General features: G+C 43.1%; 1 protein-coding gene across 6 annotated transcripts in view; it reads right to left on the bottom strand.

The window, feature by feature from the left end:
* Positions 1-25089, bottom strand: part of samd11 (sterile alpha motif domain containing 11) — a 298185-nt gene that overhangs the window by 156356 nt on the left and 116740 nt on the right. For 5 of the 6 annotated variants that reach the window (XM_059655663.1, XM_048561832.2, XM_048561833.2 and 2 more), the window contains exons 4-5: positions 23911-24000; positions 7279-7403 (exon numbers count right to left, since the gene is read on the bottom strand). In XM_059655663.1, coding sequence (XP_059511646.1) covers positions 7279-7403; positions 23911-24000 — 215 coding nt within the window. The remainder of the gene's footprint in view (positions 1-7278; positions 7404-23910; positions 24001-25089) is intronic. The other variant, XM_048561836.2, reaches the window with a different exon arrangement.

The raw sequence follows: 25089 nt of genomic DNA, 5'->3' as shown, positions 1-25089 counted from the left end.
GCTAACCAGGGCCATGGCTTTAGACTTGCAGAGCGGTGGGACAGTAGGATTACAATTTGATTCCTTCCTCCAACGAGCTTCCAATCTCAGCTACACCCAAGTGAAAATATCATTGAGAGGAAGGATATGTATCTCGACACACTGGCAAGGAAGTTTGGATCAGGGGATTTCAGTGGTTCTGTCTTTTCCAGGTGATGTGTTCACATGAAAGCAGACCCCCTGACTCGCTGAATGAGGGGTGTAGACTTTATGGGTGGAGGAAGGCAAAAAAAAAAAATCAGTGCAGAAAATCCAAGTAGGAATTGCTGACCCTGTGCCACGGATCACCACAGTCTGAATTTGTCATTTGGAACAGAGGTAGACAGAATTAGACAAACAGGATCAGAGGATTGGGCTTGTTTATAGACACGGATCCAGCCGATTACAGGAGGACTAAATCCTTGCTTAATGCACAAACCTTCAGATTTGCTGCCGCCCCATGTTAGGCAGCCCTGACTGCTCATCCCCGTATGCATGTCTTTCTCAATTAAGATGAAAGGCATCTCCAGAAATCGCTTCAATTCAAGTTAAGACAGATGTGCTTGAAACAAAAACACCTTGATCTACTCTGTGGCTCTTTAGATCTTTTCAGGAGGAAAATTATATTGGTTCCACAGCAAAAGACAATTTGATGTGTAAGTTGTGAATCTATTTAAAATACTTTTATTTTGTGCGCGTTTTCCAGTTGAAGGAATCTGCTCCCGCAGTTACAACCCTACACTGGGAATCATAACCTCCAACCCTGCAATTTGGTCAAATGTCTAGACAAATTTATTCAAACCATTATTTTCAGAAAAAGCAAACAACATCTGCTACACTGGGCTCCCTCTACCAATCTCCAAACCTTGACAACCGAGTAACAGATGCCTCTAAACAAGTAATTAGGTACACTGTCTTTCACAGCAACTTGACTCTCAAGCAAGAATTTTGTCATACAAGATTTTGAACCAGGCCCAAAGGCTCAACCTTCAACTAAAGCTGTATCCGTTGTCAACACTCATCAGTTTCACAGAAAGATGAAAACAAGGAGCGTTCGTTTTGTCCAACAGCATCCCAAGCTTTGGAACAATTGTTCTTACGCTCTCCAATTCCCGTGACTCCACTGGAGGACTATTTGGGATTTTCACTCATTCCAATTCATGTTCCACTCTCTCCACCAGTCCCTTTGCCCAGCCTGTGCCAGATTATTCCCATCTGGCCAAGCTTGCCCTAGAATCAAAACCAGAGGTCACCACAGCACCATGTCGATCCCACAGGACGATACCTTTTCCCACAGAGTCACTGACACTGCCAACATTTCCTTTACCTTCTCCATGTGTCCAAATCCCAACAACCATATTCTGGACAGAGATCCTCCTGGTGGATGAGCTAGAAATGGCAGAAAAAACCTCTTCCCACGGATATATTCTGTTGAGGACATGGTTTAGTTCAACTGTCTGCCACTAGATATATCAGGTTTCACTATTCCACAGCAGATGATGAATTAGTGCAAGAACAGCCTGAAAAGCCGAGTGAGCATCTCTGACCTTTGAACTGTACAAAAATCAGACATCTGTAATGAATGCAGTTAAACTCCAAGTCACTCAGAAACATAGGCTGCAACTGACCCAGTCAGTGGACAGTTAAGGGTGTTGGATGTGAGTTTGCTCGCTGAGCTGGAAGGTTAGTTTTCAGACGTTTCGTCACCATTTTAGGTAACGTCATCAGTGAGCCACATCCATCCTAGGACAAGCCAAACAGAGACAAGCACGAGAATTCCTAGAAGCATGGCATTCCAACCGGAATTCCATCAACAATCACATTGATTGGGAGCCAATCTACCATCCTCTGAGTAAAAGAACAGGAAATGACATCACCAATGCAGGAAATGACATCACCAACCCAAGGAAACCTAAACAGATAAATAGAAAGCGGGACATAACACCAGCGCTTCACCGGAGGCTCACTGATGATGTTACCCAGAATGGTGACAAAATGCCTGAAAACTAACCTTCCAGCTCAGCGAGCAAACTCACATCCAGAACCTCAACCTGAGCTACAAATCTTCTCAAAACCCGCTAGTTAAGGGTGTATTGGGTATGCCTCACACTCCGGTTTTCCCTCCACCCAGTGGAATGCACATTGGGCATCGCCACAGGATAAGGCTGAGGGCCTGAGCTCATGAATGCCACTGGCATGACATTCCATGTTGACATTCAGATAGGCTTTGTCAAAACTGCGGCCTTCTTAAAGCAAAAATTCTGAGATCAACTCAACTTTACTCACCTGTAATGCTTCTTCCTCTTTGTGGCATATTCCCAATGTTCTTATGATAGGTCTATATAAATTGATGTTAGGTTTCCTTCCATTAATTAAACATTTACAATATGTATATGAGTTACAATGGACAGTCAACAGGATGAATAGGAACCTTTAGTAAATGGTTCTTCCCCTCTTGTCAAAGCATCCTCTGCTGTGAACCAAATTATGTATTAATACTCCAGTCAGTCAAGAACTCTACTTTGGGTTCCCTCTGTGCCTCCACTTGGAGTTCAGTCATGCAGACAGGAAACTTCTAGATCTGGAGCTTGGATTTTAGGCTGATCTATTCTATTGTAGGAATGCTTTAGCAAATGAGGAATCCCTGCCCAGTGATCCCTGGCCTGGTATGTTTCATGCAACAGTGCAAATGGTCTGCCAACTTTAGTGCCATGGTCCCTGGGATGAGGTACCAGAGGGAAGCCAAAGAGAAGGGAAAGGGCTGAAGAGAATAGAACATTGGGGTTGATCTCCAAACAGCCACACAAGTGTACAACCTGGCATCCATACCCAATGTAATTAGATGAATCAAACTGAAGTCAGGTACACTGAAAATATTTTGGGAAGAGACTAACTCCAGATCAGCAGCCTGAATCTGCCAATAGACACTCAGCGTAGGTAAGAGGTAGGGTAGGTTCACATCCGACTGCGGAGACTTGAGAACTGGTTTACAATTCGATGCGGTATTGAGGAAGTGCTGCATTGACAGTGATGCTGTCTTTAGCATGAGATAGTAAATGAAGGTCCCTAATGAGTAAAAGATCCCACAATTTGATTTGAAGATGATCAAGGGATTTCACCCAGTGCTGCAGCCAATGTTTACACTTAATGTTAAATGAGCAATCCGCTCACTGTGACATTTCTATTGGGAGTCTGCTCTGCGCAAGCTGCCTGTCATATTTCCATCTTCCAATAGAGATAACTCTTCAGAAGTACCTCATTACCTGTGTGGCATTTAGGACACAGAGTCTGTGAAAGGTGTCATATAAATGCAAGCTCTTTCTTCATTTAAGCAAAGTTTAAATAGTTTCTCACCTGGCCAGTACAAACAGGACTAAAACAAAACACTCCACATCTTGTGGACCAAATTAGCTTTGAAAATAAAAATGCTTTGAAAAACATTTGACTGAAATGACTGAGCAGTCTGAAACTGGGATACATGATGTTCCACGACACTGGTCTCAGGTCTTCATGAACTGCGAGGAACACAAATCTGCTCCAAGGGCTCACCACAGCAACAGAAATATCTCAATTACTGATGCTGCTAGGACTGGCTCCAGCTTGGATCAATACAGCAATTAGATTTTATCAACACTGAGTCCTCGGCCTGTGCATCAAATTCTTTGAGCTGACGCCAAACTTAACCGCACGACTTGAAGCTCGTGTATCTTTGAGCAGTATCGTTACTGAATTTAAGAAACACTTAGCCCAATAATGATTGTGAGCATTCCTGGTAGTAACAAAACACCAGACTCTCAGCAAATAGCCGCCAACATTAACCCAGCTTCCTGTTCTTGTTCCCGAACTGAACGCAGGCAAAGAATCAACATTACCTACATCTGCCTACTTCTGATAAAATCAGGTGTCTGTCTAGGTTATATTGGGTGTAGAGATTGTGGGTGTAAGAGTCAGTTAGCTCAGTGGGCTGGATGGCCAGTTTGTTTTGTCAATAGATGGGCTCCATTCCCACACCAGCTGAGGTTACCTAGAAGGACTCTTTTCTTGAACATCTCCCTTTGTCTGAGGCATGGTGACCCTCTGACTAAACCACCACCAGGCATCTCTCTTATGAGAGAGCAGACCTATGGTCAAGTAGGACTATGGTGGCTTTACCGTTAATCAAGGAGTTTAAAAATGTTAAAGGACTCAGCAGCACGGACATCCATACACATGGTACCAGGAAATATGGAGGAGAGGTTGGGGGTAAATGAGTCTGGAACCAACAGTGTGGACTTCTGAGGGGCTGTATAATCTTCTTCTATTCTAAATGCATTGCACTGGCCAGGACAAAACATGAGTGATTACAATAATTGTAATTCAGTTAACTCAACAATGCGAGCTTTGCAAATGACACTATCCTCTTTTTCAACACCAGCTCCCAAACCCACGACGTGCATCAATAGAAGGAGCAGGGCAGTCATTGCAGGGGAATCTCACCAACTCCAATATTCCCCTCCAAGTTATTTACAAGCATGACTAGGAACTACATTGCCATTTCCTCATTGTCACTGGGGCAAAATCCTGGCCCTCCCCCCAGAACATCACTATGGGTGTACGGACACATACGGATGAAGTAGTTCAAAGCCAGGCTCAACTTTCCAAGCCGAACATTGGCCTTGTCAGGAAGGCCCATATCCCAAAAATACAACGCTACAGGTTATCATCCCAAACTGAATAAGATTCTCTGAAATTCTGTCCTCCGTATTTACTATGGGTGTTTCAAACAGCATGCAAATAGGTGAAGTAGGCCATTCAGCCCCTCGAGCCTGCTCTACTATTCATTGAATCAGGTCATAATGCCCTTAATTCTATACTCCCACCAAACTCCAATAACCTTTGACTCCTTCATGAGATAAAAATGTATCTATCGCTGCTTTAAAACTATTCAATGTCCCTACCTCCACCATTCTCTGGAAAAGAGTGTGTTCCAAATACTCATGACCTTCTGAGCAAAAGAAATTTTCCTCATCTATGTCTTAAATGGAAAATGCCTGATTTTTAAAACTGTGTCCTCTAGTTCCACGAACCTTGAACTGAAGATAAAACTTCCAATTAACAATAAAGATAAATGGATGTCATAGGGATACATCATTGAGCTAAAAGGTACAATATTGTGCTGTCGATTGTGAACCAGGAAAACAGGCTTGCATAGCCTTCAAATGAACACACCATTAAACTGATGAGGCAAACTTCGATTCATTTTGGAGCACTGAATGTCAGTATAAGTCGGCTCTGGTGAAAGGTGTAGAGTGAACATCTCTTCTTGCAAATGTTGACAGATTCACTGTAATGTGCCAGCAGCATTTCATGATGGAGTCTGAATGATTGGTGAGTGTGTGAATGTAACCAATGAGAAACCAGTTTGAACTGGGTCATCCACTACCAAACGGATTGCAGACTCAGGGCAGTAAAACTCTCTCTGTACAATGAGACCACTATTGTATGAATACACAGGAGACTCACAATTGGGGTCACATTCTCTCAGCTTCTGAGGAAGCAGATAAACTCACCAGTACTCTCAGTGGGTCCAAAATTCACTGAATTATGCATCCCTCTGCAAAGCAATCCCATCACTTGCCTCACCATGCACTGCAGTCAGCAGTACAACTGAGTATCGTACTATTCAAGTATTGTTTAGTCATAGACTAACTGTAGCCCCATATCTCATTCATCGCTTATAGAAAGCACAATAAAACATTTGCACATTTAAATTTCACAATGATTTCTATTTCCATCAAGTTATTCAAATTTCCACGCAGAAATGTTCAAAGCGAGTGAAGCAGTTTTGCATAGATACAATTGGCTGATTGAGTATTGCTGCCTCAACTGAACAGAGGGCTAGAAGGATAGTCTTGCATTTATATAATTCCTTTCACAGCCTCAGGATGTTCTGAGGTATTGTTTAACTGTAAATATTTTTTTAAAAATGGAAAGTCAACTTAGTCCCACTCTCTCATTAGAGAGACAACTGGTGATGAGTTTAAGCTGAGGGTCAGAACACCTCACGTGAGGGGCGAGGTTGAGAAGGCAGAATCTTCATGTTAACCCCAGCCAGTGTGGGAATTGAACCTGCACTGATGGGGTCCATTTGCCATACAAACCAGCCATCCAGCCAAGGGCATTCACTATAAATCAGGAAAACTAGTGTAAATTATCAAAACAGCACAGGCTCCCAAAAGAAATGCTTTTGAAATGTGTTCGCTGTTGCAATGTAGGTAACGCATCTGGCTAACTAGTGCACAGCAAGCTCCTACAGACAGTGATGTGAGAACAGTTAGATAATCTGTTTGAGTGATGCTCACTGAGGATACAGGAAATTACTCTCCTGCTTTTCTTGAAATTGCAGTATGTTACAGCCACCCAAACTGACAGATGTGGCCTTGTTTTAACATCTCACCCAATGGAAACAGCACCTCAGACAGTGCAGCACTCCACTGGAGTTGCAACCTTGAATTTACAGGGAGGGATTGAACACTGACCCTTGCGACTCACAGAACAAATACGCTATCAATCGGGTCAGGTTGACGCAGACTGGAAAGTATGAAACTTTGCAGCCCTAAAAAGATTTTTAATATGAGCAATTAATAGTTACTAATCTGCTAAAGTTCTGTTTTGTTATAAAATGTTTGGAAAATCTAGGTAGCTGTGACATTGAGCAACAATAAGTGGTATCATAACTTTGCTGGATCAGAGTGCAGTCAAATTCTTAAACCAGTAAATCTCAATCAATAGCTGAGAGGCAAGGATTTCACATGCTGTGTCACGCAGCCACACAGATTAGCAGGTCCCAGATTTAATTGCAGGTCTCTGATGTGTTAATAGGACAATGTCTGGCCCCAGAAACCCTATCTGAAAGAAACAAATAAACTATCCCTGGTTACTAACCAGTGACAATATCTCCTTCCACTCTATGGTTGAATAGCCCAATGACAAACACTCAGCAAAACTCACACACGGACACTCAGGTAAGGTATTGCAAAGTGTAGGTGAATTGCACCCACCACAAGTTGGTGTCCTCGAAAATGGAGGAACAAAGTCCCCTGAAGAAGGGTCTAGGCCTGAAACGTTAGCCTTCCTGCTCCTCTGATGCTGCTGTGTTCATCCAGCTCCACACCTTGTTATCTCAAAGTCTTCAAAGGTTTATTTTTATGAAAATCCGTAATTATTCATTTACAAAACTGATTAGTGCAATGCTGTGTGTGTGGCGTTTTGCAACCTTACCAGCCTGTCCTGGGAGTAGGTCGATGCCATTTTTCTTTATCTCATTCCGACTTTGACCCTCTGGCATAACGAGCTGCCTGCTCTGGTGCAAGTTGGAGATGATAGTCGATAGATCACTCTCACGACTGCAACAGAAGAACAGAGCAGAATTAGGAAATCTGCCGGTTCATTTAAAAACCCTGTCTTGTGTAAGGGGAGTCCAGAGGGACTTCATATTCCTGTGACGCACAAGGTATCAGGTTGGACAAAAATGGAAATCTTTCAGATCATTCCTTTCAGCACATTTATTTTTTTGTGTTCACCCTTTGTGCGCAGTTTCAATATTTGCCATGTCAACAGAAATCCCAAATAACTCAGTGGAATGAATTAAACCCTGGAGTATCTTTTAATGAAGGAGATTCTAAATATTAGTAAGATGTCAAATAGTTTATTTGTTATTTCTGAATTGCCAAGAATTTTGCGGCCCATTAAAATGCTTTATTATGTAAAGAACTGAAACTGTCAATTTTCCATAGATGATTAATTAACAAGAAACAGCAACATTTTAAGGGGTAGGTTCTCTCAATACTCTACTTACATAGCAAAAACACTGTTTTCCAGCCTCACCAGGACAGAGCACATGATCAAACATTCAGAAGTTGCAGTAAAAGTGACAATCTGCCTTCACTGACACTTCATTGACAATTCATAACTGAAGATATACTCCGGTCTCCCAAATCAAATTCTACAGCTCCCACACACTTCCATCAGCCCTCACCTCCTCACCCAATGTTCCCTGCTCCAACTGGAGGGTGGTTTTAATCTACTGTCTATCTCTGATATTCAGATAAGTTTATGTCGGGAAGTCCCCAGGCATTTGCTTCTTTTAAGTATTGTCTGCCTCTGGATTTTCAACACATTTTGAACACCAGACATTGCGGCTTCTCTCAAACATCCCCCCGACCCACCCCTTCCCACCAGCTCTGCGTCTGCCTTCTCAAACCCTCGCGTCTGCTCCTGCGACCAACCAGCAAATCCTCCTCTCAGGTGGGATGTCTGCACTGACCCTTCGCGTAAACTCCCAGTAATCACACAAACAATCTTAAAGTGGGAATGAGGATTGAAGTAAATGCTGCACGGATTCACAATCAAGCAATTTTGCTCTGATCCCTCCTGAGCTTGCACATTACCTGCATTAATGCACAGTCAGTATTTTGAAGAAGTTTAAGAGATTATTTCAGAAGGAGTTACTAATCGTTCCCCATTATGCTCATCAATAACTAGGCACCATGTCACAGCACAAACCAAGGAGTTGCTGTCTTACATGATATATCCAATGCAATCCAAACTATATGGTCTGACACTGTAAAGTGTTTTACATAATGTCAATAGTATTGTTACAAAAAAAATTATTTCAGTGATTAGTGACAGTTGAGGCAGATGGCTACCGTTAAAGTCCCACTCAGGAACTTTGGCACGACAGTCCAGGCTGACAATCCACAGCAGCACTGAAGGGATGATTGACTTTTTTGGGACCAGATTCATAGAATCTCTACAGCAGAGATTGAGGCCGTCGAGCCCTTCAAGTCTATACTGACCCCCTGAGAAAACAGCATCCCATCCAGACTCTGACCCCCAACACTTAATATCACATCCCTGGACACTATGGACAATTTAGCACGGCCAATCCACCCTAACCCACACATCTGCAGACTGTGGGAAGAAACCGGAGCACCCAGAGGGAACCCACACAGACACAGGGAGGATGTCCAAACTCCAGGCAGGCAGTCATCCAGGGCTGGAATTGAACCCAGGTCCCTGCTGTTGTGAAGTAGCAGTGCTAACCACTGAGCCACCATGCCAGAATTTCAGGTGATGCTTTAAAGCATGCCCTATTTGCCCACACTGGTGGATGGAAGAGAACCCATGACCCTGTTTTGAAAATGATCAAGGAAATGATCCAGTGCTCCCTCACCAAATTTTATCCCTCAAATCAACATCACAAACTCAGATGATTTTGACACCATCACGCTCCAGTTTGTGGAATGTCGATGTTCAGAGATTATCTGCTATGTTTCCTACAATACAATAGTGGCTAAAGTTCAAAGTTACATCTTTGGTGGTAAAGTGCTTTGGGACATGGTGAGAGGCACTATATAAAATTTTTCTGAAGAAGGGTCCCAACCGAAAACGTCAGCCTTCCTGCTCCTCTGATGCTGCCTGGCCTGCTGTGTTCATCCAGCTCCACACCATGTTATCTCTATATAAAATGCATGTGTCTCTTTCCTGGTTCCCTCACGGTGCCGCAGAAACCATCAAAGGGAGATAGTAAAGGATTGAGGGAGAAAGCCAGAAATAGGTGATGAGCAGAGGCAGTGCACTGAAGTAAGTTGACATGGTGGACCAAATATTCTCATTCTGCACCAAAATTTCTAAGATTCTATCAGAGAGAAACTGGACATTCATATGTGCTCATTTTTTTTTGTGTATGAGGCAAGAAAACAGCATCAGGTAAGTTGAAACGAACTATGTACTGTGATTTCCCTTCCAGAGATATCAATATTGATGGCATGGAAGTTGGTGATATCTGTTGTGAACATTGCAAGGAAATGGTTACGGGCAAAAGTTGGGGTCTTTTGCAATGCAATGTTCCAAGGGGTAAATATCATTCACAATCTGTCTTGGTCCACCCACGTCAACGCTCCGGTCAAGAAAGTGCATGAACACCTCTGCTTCTTCGGAAGGCTAAGGAAATTGGGCATGTTCACAATGACTGACCAATTTTAATAGGTGTGCCATAGAAAGCATCCTACTTGGGTGCATGACAGCTTGGTATGGCAATGATTCTGCCCAAGACTGGAAGAAATTACGCAGAGTTGTGAATGTAGCCCAGTCCATCCTGAAAACCAGCCTTCCGTCCAATGATTTTGTCTGCACTTCCCACTGCCTCTAGAAAGCAGCCAACATCATCGAAGACCGTTCGCACCCCAGTTACACTTTCTGCCACCCTCGTCCAATGGGCAGAAGAAACAAAAGTTTGAAAACACATACCAACAAATTCAAGGATTTTTGAATGTTTCTGAAGAAGGGTCCCAACCCGAAACATCAGCTTTCCTGTTCCCCGGTGCTGCCTGGCCTGCTGTGTTTCTCCAGCCCCATACTGTGTTATCTCTGACTCCAGCTTCGGCAGTTCTTACTATCTCCAACAAATTCAAGAACAGCTTCTTTCCCACTGTTATCAGACTTACGAATGGACCTATCATACAGTAGAGTTGATCCTTCTCTGCACCTTCTCTGTAGCTGTATCACTATATTCTACATTCTGTTCTATTACCCTGACACACTTAGGTAAGGTATTATTTGTCTGGTTAGCACATAACGCACAACTTTTCACTGTATCTCTGTACATGTGACCATAATAAATGAAATGAAATCAAACGGATCACCAACAAGATGCACTGGAGACCCCTAAGTTTCAGGCTTTTCGTGTCCAAACAGGTGGCTCCTTATAAACAGGCCGCAGTCCCCAGCTACATGAACAGTCAAGATAGGGTGTTCATTTCATTATTTTTGTGGAACTGGAATGACTGCAGTTGTTGCTGCCTCCTTTAGTCCACACAATTTAAATTGGAGTCCACGTTCTCACCTTCAGGGCACGGAGCACAATTGAGTCAATTGGTAATGATACCTGCTATACTGGCAAAGATACACACAGGACCTGTACTTTAATTTTTGTTGAAATCACTTGTGGGACATAAGCATTGCTGGTTGTGACAGCACATATTGCCTGTCCCCAGTTGCCCTTGAGAAGGTTGTGGTGAGCTGCTTTCTTGAACCGCTGGAGTCGACATGCTGTATAGACATGCCCTTTGTGATTGTAACAAAGCGGGCCGAGGTTGAATCCTATTCACTAATGAGCTGCCAGGGAAATCCAGTAGGCATCATTTAACCCATGTCAAAGACAGCCAATAGCCAACATCATTTCTGCCTCATACCTGAGGGCCAATTGGTGAAGTGTAGAACAAGAATCAATTTTCAAGCTCTTAATAAGCATTTATTTGCAAGCAGTACTTTAAAAGCACATACATCCTCACCCAGCAACCATACGTCCTGCCCATTCCTATTTATAGGGACACCATTGAATCCCCAGTTAGTCCTCATTACCTACATAGAACTGAACACAACTAATATACAATTAACACCTCGGGTATACCATACCAGCACAAGGATCATACAACATGTTTTATCTCCTGATCACACCTTCCATCACTCCCTCATTGCTCTGTTTGTGAACAAAATTTAAAATTAATGAAATATAGCGCTGGGGAACTGCAAAGTCTTACAATTAAAACAGCTCATTGCATCAAATCAAGGCGCCAGCTCAAAGCTCTTCCAAGGTCTTAGAATGCCTACTGTGTGGAAGCAAATCATTTGGCCTATCAAATCCGCACCAACCCTCCAGTAAAAATCCTAGCCAGACCCACCTATCCCTGTAACCCTGCATTTCCCATGGCTAATACATCTAGCTTGCAATTTAGCCTGGCCAATCCACCTACACTGCACATTTTCAGGCTGTGGGAGCAAACCCACATAAACACAAGGAGAATGTGCGAACATAATGCAGTCACCTGAGGGTGGGCCGTGAGGCAGCAGTGCTAACCACTGAGCCACCATGCCATCCTCATTTCAAACAATGTGTTTCAAACAATACACAGCTCACAGATTGCCAATGGTTTTTGAAACCTAGATACACAGACAGAAATCAAGGACAAAACCAGATGTAATTAACAAATTGATCCCTCCATGAATCTGTACTTCTACAACGCATTTGTGTAGATCAGACAAAGAAGGCTTCATGATTATTGACTGAATCCTGTAGGAGTCCTCACGGGAGCACAGAACTACTCCCCTTACCCTGGCAGAGTTATTTCGTCTTGTATAGTGTTTTTAGAGAACGTTAATATAACTTACATTTCGTATGAAAATTACAGACTTTTATAATTGGTAAGTGATTCCATCATTGTCACAAAGTGATCACACCTTTTGATAAAGAGTTACTGTCCAGTGGTGGTGTGGGGGGTGGGGGTGGGGGGGGGGGGGCGGCGGGCGTTGGAGTTGGTTAGCTGGTCAGCTTGTAATGCAATCTAACACCAACAGCAATGGGTTCTATTCCCACAGCAGCTGAGGTTACCATTAAAAACTTAACTGCTCTCTTCACCTGAGGCCCTCAGATAGTGACCCTCACTTTAAGCCACCACCAGTCATTGCCCTCTAATGAGACAGCAGCCCCAACGGCCCAGCAGGATTATGGTAACTTCTTTTTTTGAAATTCTCCAAAGTGGTAAAGAATAGTATTTCTGGGCTGCTTTCCTTCTCACTATCAGGGCAAGTTCCAGTAACTGGTTGAAAACAATCTGCCATGACTGTAAAGTTCTTTGGTTGTCCATGGTGTGCTGGCAATAAATGACACGACTCTCTCTCTGCCCAAATTGCAATTTGAATTTTTCTTCAGGACATTATCCTCACTTGGCATTACTTACGTTTGCTTATTTCAAACAAATTGATAACTCCATCTTTCTTGGAACAAAAACACAGCTTTCAATTATCAAAGGTTGATAGTAAATAAAACATTAGGGCCTCGTGCTGCTAGAGTAGGTAATAATACATTCATGGCAGTATAGACTCGATGGGCCGAAAGGCCTCTTCCGTACAGTAAGATTCTGCAATTTAATTAAACTTACCAGGGCCCTTTACGGTAGTCCGCCTATACCTTTGCAAAAGGAAAATGTCATTATCGTCTGACTCAAACGACCAATCTTAACATTTGAGTTTTTCCTCTGAACAGTTTGCTCCTGTACTCAATATCTATACATCATCTGTCTCTATGCCAGGCCTTCAAACTGTCAAAGCACATTTAATGAGCACAGTGGCATTTTTAAAACAATCAGATTACATTCATCCCTTGAAATAGCCTAATAATTTCAAATACCAGATTAGTATGGGTTAGAGTAAGGCACATAACTTGAAAGGTCAATCAGAACAGAATCTAGCTTTCAATATGAAACTTAGTACTCACTGTACACTAAATTGCATTAAAAAGCACTCCAACACCCACCAATAAATTCTTGTCTCCATGGGCTTCACACACAAAAAGTAAATGGACTACACAGGTATAAAAGCCTCCTATATCTTCACAAAAGATATCTCAAAACAATCACAATTTTAAAAGATCCTCAAGTAGGTGAGTTCAAAATATGGAATCATAGAAAACAATTATGATTTTTGCAAGTTCATGAACAACATCACAACAACAATATTACTAATCTTCACTAATCTTCTTTGTTGCCTTTTGAAAAGAAAAAAATCCATGAATTAAACTATTCAACTTAATGTAAATTGCATTTTCCCTTGGGTTTCTGTTTTCTTTCTGAAAAGACTCCTGTTCTGATTTCTTCTGTGATTCAGCCTTACAGATGAATGTCAGGGTCAAACTCAATCAGATCGTTCAGTGTTGGTTGACAACAGTCTTCATGTTTCAAAGTGGCATTCGAGAGGTTAACACAGCCTCTTGGAAGCAAAGCAGTTCTCTGGCCTCATCATTACTGATAATCAGTACAGAGATCTGAGCAAGCATTTCAACGTAATGCCCAAGCCTTGTCATGCTGTACCTCAGGTTCACCTTAATTATCTAAAGGACCCACTGTTATCAAGCCAAAAGAAAGCTCCAAGAGTACTGTCATTAACAAGATAGCAAAATCTCATTTACAGCATCTGATCCTCAGTTTCGTAATCAAACCACTGCACCTAACATTAACGTCTTCAAGTGTTACAGTGGCATTTTATGCAATACCAAAGTGGGAAGCATTCACATTCTTAAGGCAATCAGGGCTGAAACTATATAATCCACAATGTTCTGTGTGTTAATTAGATCATTCACAAATGACCACTTCTGACACTTCGAAATGACTTTGTCTGCCGTTGTTCAAACCTAGATTCTGCCATCATTTCTCAAACTAAACAGACACAATTCAGGGAAAAGAAATCAAACCAGAACTTCCTTCCTTCACGTGACAAAGAAAAAAAAAAGTCTCGTCCAGCATTTATTAAAATGTGAAGCACATATGACTGCTATCATTTCTCAAACTAAATCCGACAAAAAAAGACTGGAACTTTGTTCCTTCAAGCAATTAAAAAGAAACCTTGCCCAGTATTTGTTAAAATGTGAAGCACAGACCAAAAATCTGCAAATAACTTACGGTATTAATGCCAAGTTCATGCAAGATGAGGGCAGGACCCCTGAAGAGAGGAGATGTGGACAAGGATAGGCATGAAAACCACACAGCTATATGAATCAGCTTGGCAGAACAAGCATGATAGCAGGCAACACTACATTTAATAAAGTACAAATTTACTGCTCTTTTATCGATTTGCGCAAAAAAAGCATAAACATTTCTCCACCTCTATAATGAAACTGTCTGCTATCTTTATGGACACCACTGAATCCCTCATCCATAATATAAGCAGCTGTAACCTGCTTCAGTCACAGCACTGACCCGTTAGATTTCATTAATCATACTTGCCTCTGATGCCTGCTCCACCAAGTTGTGCACAAGGTCGGTCTAAAGCAACACTAGTCCAGCTCAGACTGTTCAAAATCCTGCAAAAACCAGGGACTATTTGATGCTGATAAGCTGGGATGCTTCTTTGAAAGAAGACTGGCACACTCAAAATGATCACAGAATAGACTCCCTTTATTAGTCTTCAAGGGAACAAAACAAAACCCCACAGAACCTCTTTTCAATGTAATGCAGTGTACCTTCACACTGGATAAGGCAAGCAAACCAAGGTTTAATTTACCATTGACTGGGTGCACTGCTTCATCCTCTTGTCAGTATTCTAATCTCTCATAATATGACCCACCCTCTTCTGCAAATGAATCATATGATAAAATGCAGCTATATAAGCCTCTAAGGATTGGGAATTTGCAATCTGGTGCTGATACTCGCAGAGTAATTTACTGTACAGAATATGCAGAAGAGTCCTCCATGCAATGTCTCAAACATTAAAAGGGAGTTTGAACAAATAGCCAAATTACCACATTTTAGTTGCTACCTCTCCAAGGCATTTGATTTCTGTGATCACTTTTTTTTATAAGACTAAATATTGAAAAAAATGCCAGCAGGCAGGAGGATGGTGGAGGTGCTGGGAATGTATATCACATGAAAGAAATAGTTCTCAGCAAGTCACATTTCCCATGTAATAAAGTTGTTATACTTTGAAAATGAATTATTAAGGCATGAAATAAGCTTCCTGATGTTCTGCATCTTACTAATAAGAGAGAAAGACCAGATTAATTTCTAATTGATGTAAAAATGCAACAGAAAATGTTAAATTGAACCGCACTTTTAAAATAGATTAACGTTTCCGCATGTTAAAAGAAGATATTTTGTACAGAAGATCAAGGCCGTTATTAGATCTCTGACTGAGAAGCTATAAATAACTGGTATTGATGCATACCAACCATTTTATTTGCCAGTGATCAAATGTTAGCATGAAGGAAGCCTGCAATGGCAATCTCCAGACAAGAATATCATTGTATCAGTCGGCTGTCATTTTGATGGACATCTACATTTTTCTTGACAACAAAGGACACCAAACTGAACAATTACTGTAAGAATATGAACTTTTAATATGGCACAGTGGCTCAGAGGTTAGTACTGCTGTCTCACAGTGCCAGGAACCTGGATTCGATTCCAGCCTTGGGTTGCTGCCTGTGTGGAGTTTGTACATTCTCCCCCTGTCTGCACGAGTTTCCTCTGGGTGCTTGTTTCCTCCCATGGTCCCAAGATGTGCAGGTTGGGTGGATTAGCCATGGGAAATGTAGGGTCCAGGAATTGGTGTGGGTCTGGGTGGGATGCTCTTTGGAGGGTCGGTGTGGACCAGTAGGTTGAATGGTCTGCTCCCACACTGTAGGGATTCCATGATTCGAAATTGTAAAAAACACACATTCATTGTAATTCAAGTCTCAAAAGTTTGTGGACAATTGTCATAAGCTATTCACCATTCCCTCCTATAGTCTGTGCCGTTGTTTGAACGGCTCAGTGAGGTGACTGTGTTGAAATCAATTCCAGGTCGCCATTATTCTCCTTTTAATACTATTTAGCAAATAATCCAGTATCTTTTAAGCTAGGATTGAGAACAACGAGCTCTTGCCAATTGCTAATTACTTCGTTTGAGGTTCTCAATTGAAGAATTATCCTTCTCTTTGGCCAGTGACCAAGTATGAGTCGAGCTAAACTCACTGGATCACTTAATCGCTGTATCAGAATACCACTTGGTTTATGGAAATACATCCCTACTTTTCTCAGATGGTCAGTTAACTGCCAACAGCTTTTCTCCATGGTAGGGGAGTTAAAACTAAAGGGCATAGATCTGAACTGAGAGGAACAGATACAAAAGGATCCAGGTGGGAGTTTTTAACACAGGAGGAGCTGAGCATCTGGAATGGGCTGCCAGAGGTAGTGGTGGAAGGGAATACAATTTTGTCATATAAGAAACATTTAGACAGGAACGTAGATGGGACTGGCACGGAGGGATATGGACCAAACACTAGCAAATGGAATAATACATCCCTTACCTTCCTGGACCTTTCTGTCTCCATCTCAGGCAACCACCTACAAACCGATGTCCATTTCAAGCCCACCGACTCCCACAGCTACCTGGAATACATCTCCTCTCACCCGCCTTCCTGCAAAAATTCCATCCCCTATTCCCAATTCCCAATTCCTTCGTCTCCGCCACATCTGCTCCCACGATGAGGCATTCCACTCCCGCACATCCCGGATGTCCTCGTTCTTCAAGGGCCGCAACATCCCCCCGCCGTGATCGAGAACACCCTCAACCGTGTCTCCTGCATTTCCCGCACCTCATCCCTCACATCCCGCCCTCGCAATAACCGGCCTAACAGAATCCCCCTAGTCCTCACATACCACCCCACCAATCTCCGGATACAACGCATCATCCTTCGACACTTCATCTACAATCCGACCTCACCACTAAAGACATTTTTCACACCTCACCCTAGTCTGCCTTCCAGAGGGGCCACTCTCTCTGTGACTCCCTTGTCCGCTCCATACTCTCCTCCAACCCCACCACACCTGGCACTTTCCCCTACAACCGCAGGAAGTGCTACACCTGCCCCCACACCTCCTCCCTCACCCCCATTCCAGGCCCCAAGATGACTTTCCACATCAAGCAGATATTCACCTGCACATCTGCCAGTGTGGTATACTGCATCCACTGTACACGGTGTGGCTTCCTCTACACTGGGGAAACCAAGCGGCGGCTTGGAGACTGCTTTGCAAGAACACCGCTGCTCAGTTCACAATAAAAAACTGCACCTCCCAGTCGCGAACCATTTCAACTCCCCATCCCATTCCTCAGACGACATGTCCATCCTGGGTCTCCTGCTGTGCCACAATGATGCCACCTGGAGGTTGCAGGAACAGCAACTCATATTCCGCTTGGGAACCCTGCAGCCCAATGGTATCAATGTGGATTTCATCAGCTTCAAAATCTCCCCTCCTCCCACCGCATCCCAAAACCAGCCCAGTTCATCCCCTCCCCCCCACTGCACCACACAACCAGCCCAGCTCTTCCCCTCCACCCACTGCATCCCAAAACCAGTCCAACCTGTCTCTGCCTCCCTAACCGGTTCTTCCTCTCACCCATCCCTTCCTCCCACCCCAAGCCGCACCTCCATCTCCTACCTACTAACCTCATCCCACCTCCTTGTCCTGTCCGTCTTCCCGGGACTGACCTATCCCCTCCCTACCTCCCCACCCATACTCTCCTCTCCACCTATCTTCTCCTCTATCCATCTTCAGTCTGCCTCCCCCCTCTCCCTAATTATTTCAGAATCCTCTCCCCATCCCCCTTTTCTGATCCAGGGTCTAGGCCCGAAACGTCAGCTTTTGAGCTCCTAAGACGCTGCTTGGTCTGCTGTGTTCATCCAGCCCCACACTTTGTTAACAAGCAAATGGGACTAGTTTAATCATGGAAACTGGGCGGCATGTGCAAGCTGGGCTGCGATGTCTGTCTCCATGTTGTAGATCTCTGTTATTCTAATTGCCAAAACCACAACAGTGAACATATTTCAAAAGCAAATCATTCACTGCGAAGTGATTTGGGACACACAAGGTGTGTGGAGTAAGTGCAGCATAGTTTAGATTTCAAGAGCTTCTTAAAAGGATACTCACCATTTTATCATAGAATCATAGAATCCCTACAGTGTGGAAACAGGCCCTTTGGCCCAACAAGTCCACACCAAACCTCACAGCATCCCACTCAGACCCATCCCCCTACAACCAACCTAACCTACACATCCCTGAACATTACAGGCAATTTAGCATGGCCAATCCACCTAACCTGCACATCTTTTGAACTGTGGGAGGAAACTGGAGCACCCGGAGGAAACCCACACAGACAAACAGCTGGAGGTCCCAAGTAAACACCTGATAGGCTTTGGGAGACTCTACGATGTGTCATCAACAGTCTAATGACATTTATTCAGAAAAGTTTATGAGGCTCACACTAAAACAGGGCAAATGTTTTGCTACTCAACCATATATAAGTAGTCAAGAGGATGGTGTCCTTGATCATTGGCATCCTCCTAGTCCAAGCACATCCCTGTGCCCCTCCCACACCTTTGTGTTGGATGCAGAACGGGAGGAGGGCACGAAACCAAGCCAACTAACACGTGCTGCCACACACAAGTAAGAGTAGGGAGGTAAGGGACAGAAATGTGGTGACCTTCCCTTACAGATGCAGGGATCTTTCCCCTTTCAGCCCACCAGAACCTCCAGTTCTGCGTATGAGAACCTGTGTCATCCTGCAATCTGCCACTGGCTGACAAACAGAACACTTCACACCTTCAAATGAAGTGGAAGCAGCAAGCCCACATTGACTGCTCCACACAGAAAACCCATTTATTGAACTGATGTACTGCAAAAGTCACTGTGCAAAGCAATTAGAGAGTCCTGAACGAGTCAGTTATTAGATTGGAAGTTAAGGAGAAGGCCATCCAGCCCCTCAATGAGATCATGGCTGATATGTGACCGAACTCTGCATATCTCCACATACTATACTGTGTAATTGTAAAGACATTACATAACATTTTGTTTCCAATCATCTCTACTTGCATTGCTGATGGATGCCCTTGTTTGAAAATGATTGACAAACCTCTGACCCCACCACCAAGTTTGTTGGAAAATATGCAACATTCCATAAACCCAGCAATGTCCCACCGTTGCAAGCAAAATGATATGTAGTTGTTCAGATTTCTCATTGAACTACTGTGTCAAAGAAAAACCTGGAACGTGTCAATTCCAACTGCCTTTATCAGGAATTTTGCTGGCCTGCCAAATCAATCCCCCTATTTTTACGCTGCTGTTTGCTAATGCCTCTTAAGAAAAATCTGGCAGGGTCACTTCAGGGTAAGTTACAATAGGCAAACCTCTTACCAACTTTCACTGGAGTTGTCATCAGGTAAGAGTTTCACTGGGAATTCTACATGGCCATGAATGACCTGCAAACCAGGGCTTCCCAAAGATAAAGCAAGGTCAAAACATGCGTCATCGTCAGTAAAACCACAGAACCTGAGTCAGCTGAAGCTCAGTAGAGGTCTGGATCAAGGAGCTGACAAGCTTATGCTGATAAGACTTGCTTATCACCGTGCACAGAGTGGAAGCACAGAAAATCTTCATTAATCACATTCTTAACCATCAATACTTTCATCCCCATCAACACAAAATGTCATGACGTCAATAAGTGGCCAGTTCTGTCCACCAGGGCACCAGATTATTAAGTAGGATCTAGCCATGGTAAGATTTTTGTGCCTACCAATGTAATGAGATATTTAAAGACTGCAGTTTTTTCCCTGTAATCCCTACAGAAACCGGCAGTGGAAACAGTTGGAAAATGGTGATCCAGCCTGCAATTAACTGCCTACCCTCACTGGAATTTCTCTCTCCATCTCCCTGCCCAATCTCACCTGTCCTGTCTTCTCCTTTCCCCACCTGTCAGGTGGTACAATGTCACATTCGGACTCTGCAGATTTTCCATATTTTTATTGATATCCTTGTAACTTCATGGGGTCACCGTAGTGGAGGAAAGGGGAGAGACTGAGGGTTTAAGATCAACCAATGGCCAGAAACTTGCCAAAAGTATTACTGCACTGTTTAAGAGCAGGTTGCCAGCTCTCATTGTCAGTATTGTTTACACTGCTGCTTATTCAAGCTTGGAGGAGTGGGGGATAATAGCTACCTGCAGACGAGTTGCAGGCCAGGGGTGTGTAGGAACAGTGATTCATCTGGCAACAAGTAGCCGATTGGTCTGTGAAGTGGTGATCAGTGCTGATGACAAAGGACTTCTGCCTGCCAACAACTATGCGATTGGCTTGCAGGTTGCTGAACAGCTCGTGGGTATGTATGTTTGGTCAGAAGCCTTCGAATCTCCCAGAAGGAAGGAGCTGTCCTTTCTGTGCAGTAAAAAAAATTATTCAAGCCTGAAGAAAGCCAGTTCTGTTTCCCTCATCAGTTTTTGTAAGATATAGCTTTTAAACAAGAAGTCAGAGATTTACACAGCATGAGCCAGTTGCTCTATGCCTCCTGTGAGCAACTGAACATACCCGGGGAAGGAAGATCAGAGAGCAGCAAGTTTTGATAAATGAGAGGATAATCTCAGTGAACACCAGACAGGGACCTTTGACCTGCATGCCCAGTCCTTCCCTCCAACAAGAACATCTACATTTTTTAAACTAAGATCTGTAAAGTTTGGGAACAGGATGTTCAGCCACTTCAATCCACACTGAAGCGCGTCCCACCTAGACCCAGCCTATCCCTGTCATCCTACACCCACCTAGCCTGTACATCCCTGGACTCTATGGACAATTTATCATGGACAATCCACCCTAACCTGCGCACCTTAGGACTATGGGAGGAACCCCATACAGACACAGGAAAAATGTATAAACTCCACACAGACAGTCGCCCAAGGCTGGAATTGAACCTGTGTCCCTAGTACTAAGAGTGAACAGTGCTAATCGCTGAACCATCATGCCAAGCTACATCAATTTTTGACAGCGTGTGTATGGTGTGTGTGGTGCTAAAGTCTTCACTAGTAGAGTTTAGTACTGATGGTTTACAATTGTTTACCTGTAGCTAGAATCTATTTATTTCAATAAACAATAATTTTCATTAAGTCCCTGCTTTCTGTCAGTTTAAAACACAGGTCTATGAAGTAATTCCGCATACTGTTACAAAATCTCCCACATTGATGACGACATTGGGAATTTTGAGTCTTAATTTCCAGTGTGCAAAACCAATGAGGTGTAACATTATCAGTTTACATTTACATAGCACCTTTAACACAGTGAAATGTCGCAAGGTGCTTCACACAGGCATCAATGTTTAACACTCAACCACAAAAGGTAACGTTAGGACACATGGCCACAAGCTTAGTCAACAAAATAAATTTTAAGCAAGGTCCTGAAAGAGGCAGAACAATCTAGGAAGGGAATTCTAGAGCTTTGAGCACAGGTAACTGAATGCACACTCACCAATGCTGGAGAGATTAAAAATGGGGTGCTGAAGATTTGAGAACTTTGTCCGTGTGGATACCTCACAGGGTTGTAAGGTTGGGAGAGATTATAAAGATAAAAGGGATAGTAAGCAAAGGAGGGGCTTGAAAACAAAAGTGGCGATTTAAAATTCATTAAATTGACGGATCAGAACCAAGGTTTCTCATTAAGCACCACGGTGGTGGATAAGGGACACGGTATAAATTTGAAACTCTCCTTTACTTCGGATGGTAGAGTGGGACTGAAGGCTTTGTTTCCACACAGTATGGCTCTGTGGTAGGTAGGAGATAGGAGGTGGACACGTATGTAGGTAGCCAGATAGGAGAGTGTTGGAATTGCCGAATCTGGAGATTACTAATGGCTTCGAGATGTGTGGGCATAGAGTAGAAATACGGGATTGGGGTTAAAGAGGATCCTTTACCTTAAATGAGGGGCAGATTGGAGAGGCCGACTCCTGCTGCAATATTTCAAAGGCTTCCAACAGATGAGTCGAAGCAGGGGGATGACATGGTGTTACGGATAAAGCAGCTGTGTGTTCGGAAGCCCATTTCCAGTCAAACATGACAGGAAGGTACAGGGTGGCTTGTTTCAGCCTCAGACACTTTCCAGGGAGTGGCATGGAGTCAGTGCCCCAGGGATGAAAATAGTAGTGTGGGTCAGAGACTGAGTGGCTGCAGCACTTCCCATATTTAGGTGGAGGAATTCTCCCGTCACCAAGGACTGGAGGTTGGAAGAGCAGTGTGCAAAGTCAGGGGAAGGGTTCAGAGCAGCAGTGATGAAGTAGAACTGGGCGCTGTCAGCATACATGCTTTTATCTTTTGTTTGATCTCAGCTTTGTCGACAACAGCTTTCGTGAAGGATCAATAATCACACCCAGGTTCTTCTTCCTTCTAGCTCTCTGCTAATAGACAGCTGTCTCACATTTAAAACATTCACCTCATCCTATACTAATATTGTTTTAATGAATAATTATCTACGTATGTAAAAATCCATTTTCACCCGAAGCAATGAGGCTTTCAACTCATATCAATCACTAACATTCAATTTCCTTCTAGTGGACATCCTGTGGCATTGCTCTAGAGATCTCTCCAGATTAATTTTCTGGTTTTTATCTCAGTCTCTGGGTTAGTTGTTGGCAAGTGAAGGTCTTTATCTGCCAAATGGGTGGGGAAGTTGAAGATCATGCTTTTTGTTTGCAAGTAGTTGGAACCCTAATTAACCCAAGCAACTCTGTAGCATCAGAGACTGAGGGGTGGCCTTATAGAAGTTTAGAAAATCAAGAGGAGCATGGACAGGGTGTATAGCCAAGGTCTTTTTCCCAGGATTTTCCCAGGGCATAGGCTTAAGGTGAGGGGGAAGATTTAAAAGGGACCTAAGGGGCAACTTTTTCACATCGAGGGTGTGTGTATGGAATGAGCTGCCAGAGGAATTGGTGGAGGGTGATACAATTACAGCATTTAAAAGGCATCCGGAATGGCACAGGCATAGAAAGGGTTCAGAGGAATATGGGCTAAAAACTGACAACTGGAGATAGATCCATTTAGGATATTTGGTTGGTGCAGATGAGCTTATAACTCAATGACACTTGCTGTCCGCTGTATCCTTTATTCATTCCGCAGCGAAGGCTACGCTCGAGGTTATTTATCTGACCTTCTGGTTTATTATAAAATAATCTGATAGAGAACCTTTTGTCTTAAAGCTCTTCTGTAAAAAATATGCATTTTGTTATGAGTGTATCTGTCATATAACATTGTATCATGAAACATAAGGCTCACATCTGCTTCTTCCAGAGCCATACTTTGGTGCCTTTACAATATTCTAGATGTCATTCAGCATATTAAGTAATTCCTGTGATTATTTATGGACAGTGAATTTCAGAAACCATGTTACAATAAACTCTGTCCCTCCCTCCCACAAAGAGAGAACTAAAGTTGGTAGTGGCGTTAGTGGTAGAAAAGGCAAATGATACATTTGAAAAAAAAATTGGATGATTTAACGGGGTTTAAGTCACTGACCTTTCACCTCTGGGATCTGGGTGCAATTCAAATGCAGTACAGGCGGATGGGTTGAAAATCTGCTCTGTGTGCTGGCCATAAGCGTCCAATCTGAAACGAGTTTGATCATTCTCAATGTAGTTCCTAGTGTATATGTGCTACACAGTACAATTACCCCAAATTCAACACTGAGGTACATTAGGCTGGCAATAACACTCAAGATGACTTCTGGAGCAAGTGGAAAATGCCAAATTGGCACAGGTGGTCGAGTGGCGGGTCACTGTCAGGCACAGAGTAGAGGGAGCTTTACTCCACATCCAACAGTGTTCAACACTCACCACAGCAAAACTGGGGTAAAAAAAATTCCATCCCCCAGAACCAACAAACCATTTTTTGAAAAGCACAGAAGAGAAATAAGAGCCTACTAGTGTCTTATAAATTTAGCCAAATTTCATGTAAAATGGTCCCTCGTGGAGTGTAACACATTGGACCCATACAGCACACCCTGAGCAAGATTATTCTCAAACTAGAAAACAGATAAAATTAGCCTCTGTTACACATCCACCTAAAGACAGTCACCAGGTTTTTCACACTACATAATGAAGCAAAGTAATTCTGATGATCACAATGGCAATACTATTACCCGAGTGCCTTTTCAACAGTAAAATTCTGCAGAAGTTGGCAATCCAAAATAAGAGCGGAAATGCAAGTCAGGAAGTGTCTCTAGAGAGAGAACCAAATGTTACCCTTCCAAGTTACCGACCCTGCATCAGGGCTAAGGAGAGACTTTCAGCAAGTGAAACAGGAGAGGGGAAGGAAAGAACAAAATGGTATGGGATAGTGAGCAGCGTAAAAGAGGTTGAATGATAAAAGGTTTCATGGTACATTAGCCCAAAAGCAAAAACGAAAAAGTGCCTCCAGATGAGATGTGCACAGCTGAGTAACAGCCATCCAAATACAAAGTAAAGGAATAAAAAAAAAAGTGAACTAGCAAAGCCAAAGAAAATAAAACACAAATTGAAGGCAGAGGTTAAGACCTAAAGTTTTTAACCTCAACGTTTTGCCTCTATTTTATTCCAAGATTTTCCCTGCTGGTTCAGTTTTCTCTCATCTATTGTTAATGACTTCACATTTCATTCAGATAGCTGCTACCCAGTATCCATTCATAGCTGATCGAAATTGACCATTTGTTTCTTTACT

This window comes from Stegostoma tigrinum, chromosome 28, assembly GCF_030684315.1.
Source record: "Stegostoma tigrinum isolate sSteTig4 chromosome 28, sSteTig4.hap1, whole genome shotgun sequence".
In the NCBI taxonomy this organism is placed as follows: domain Eukaryota; kingdom Metazoa; phylum Chordata; class Chondrichthyes; order Orectolobiformes; family Stegostomatidae; genus Stegostoma; species Stegostoma tigrinum.
The sequence above is the reverse complement of the archived record's forward strand: the minus strand, read 5'-3'. Positions and strand labels throughout refer to the sequence as shown.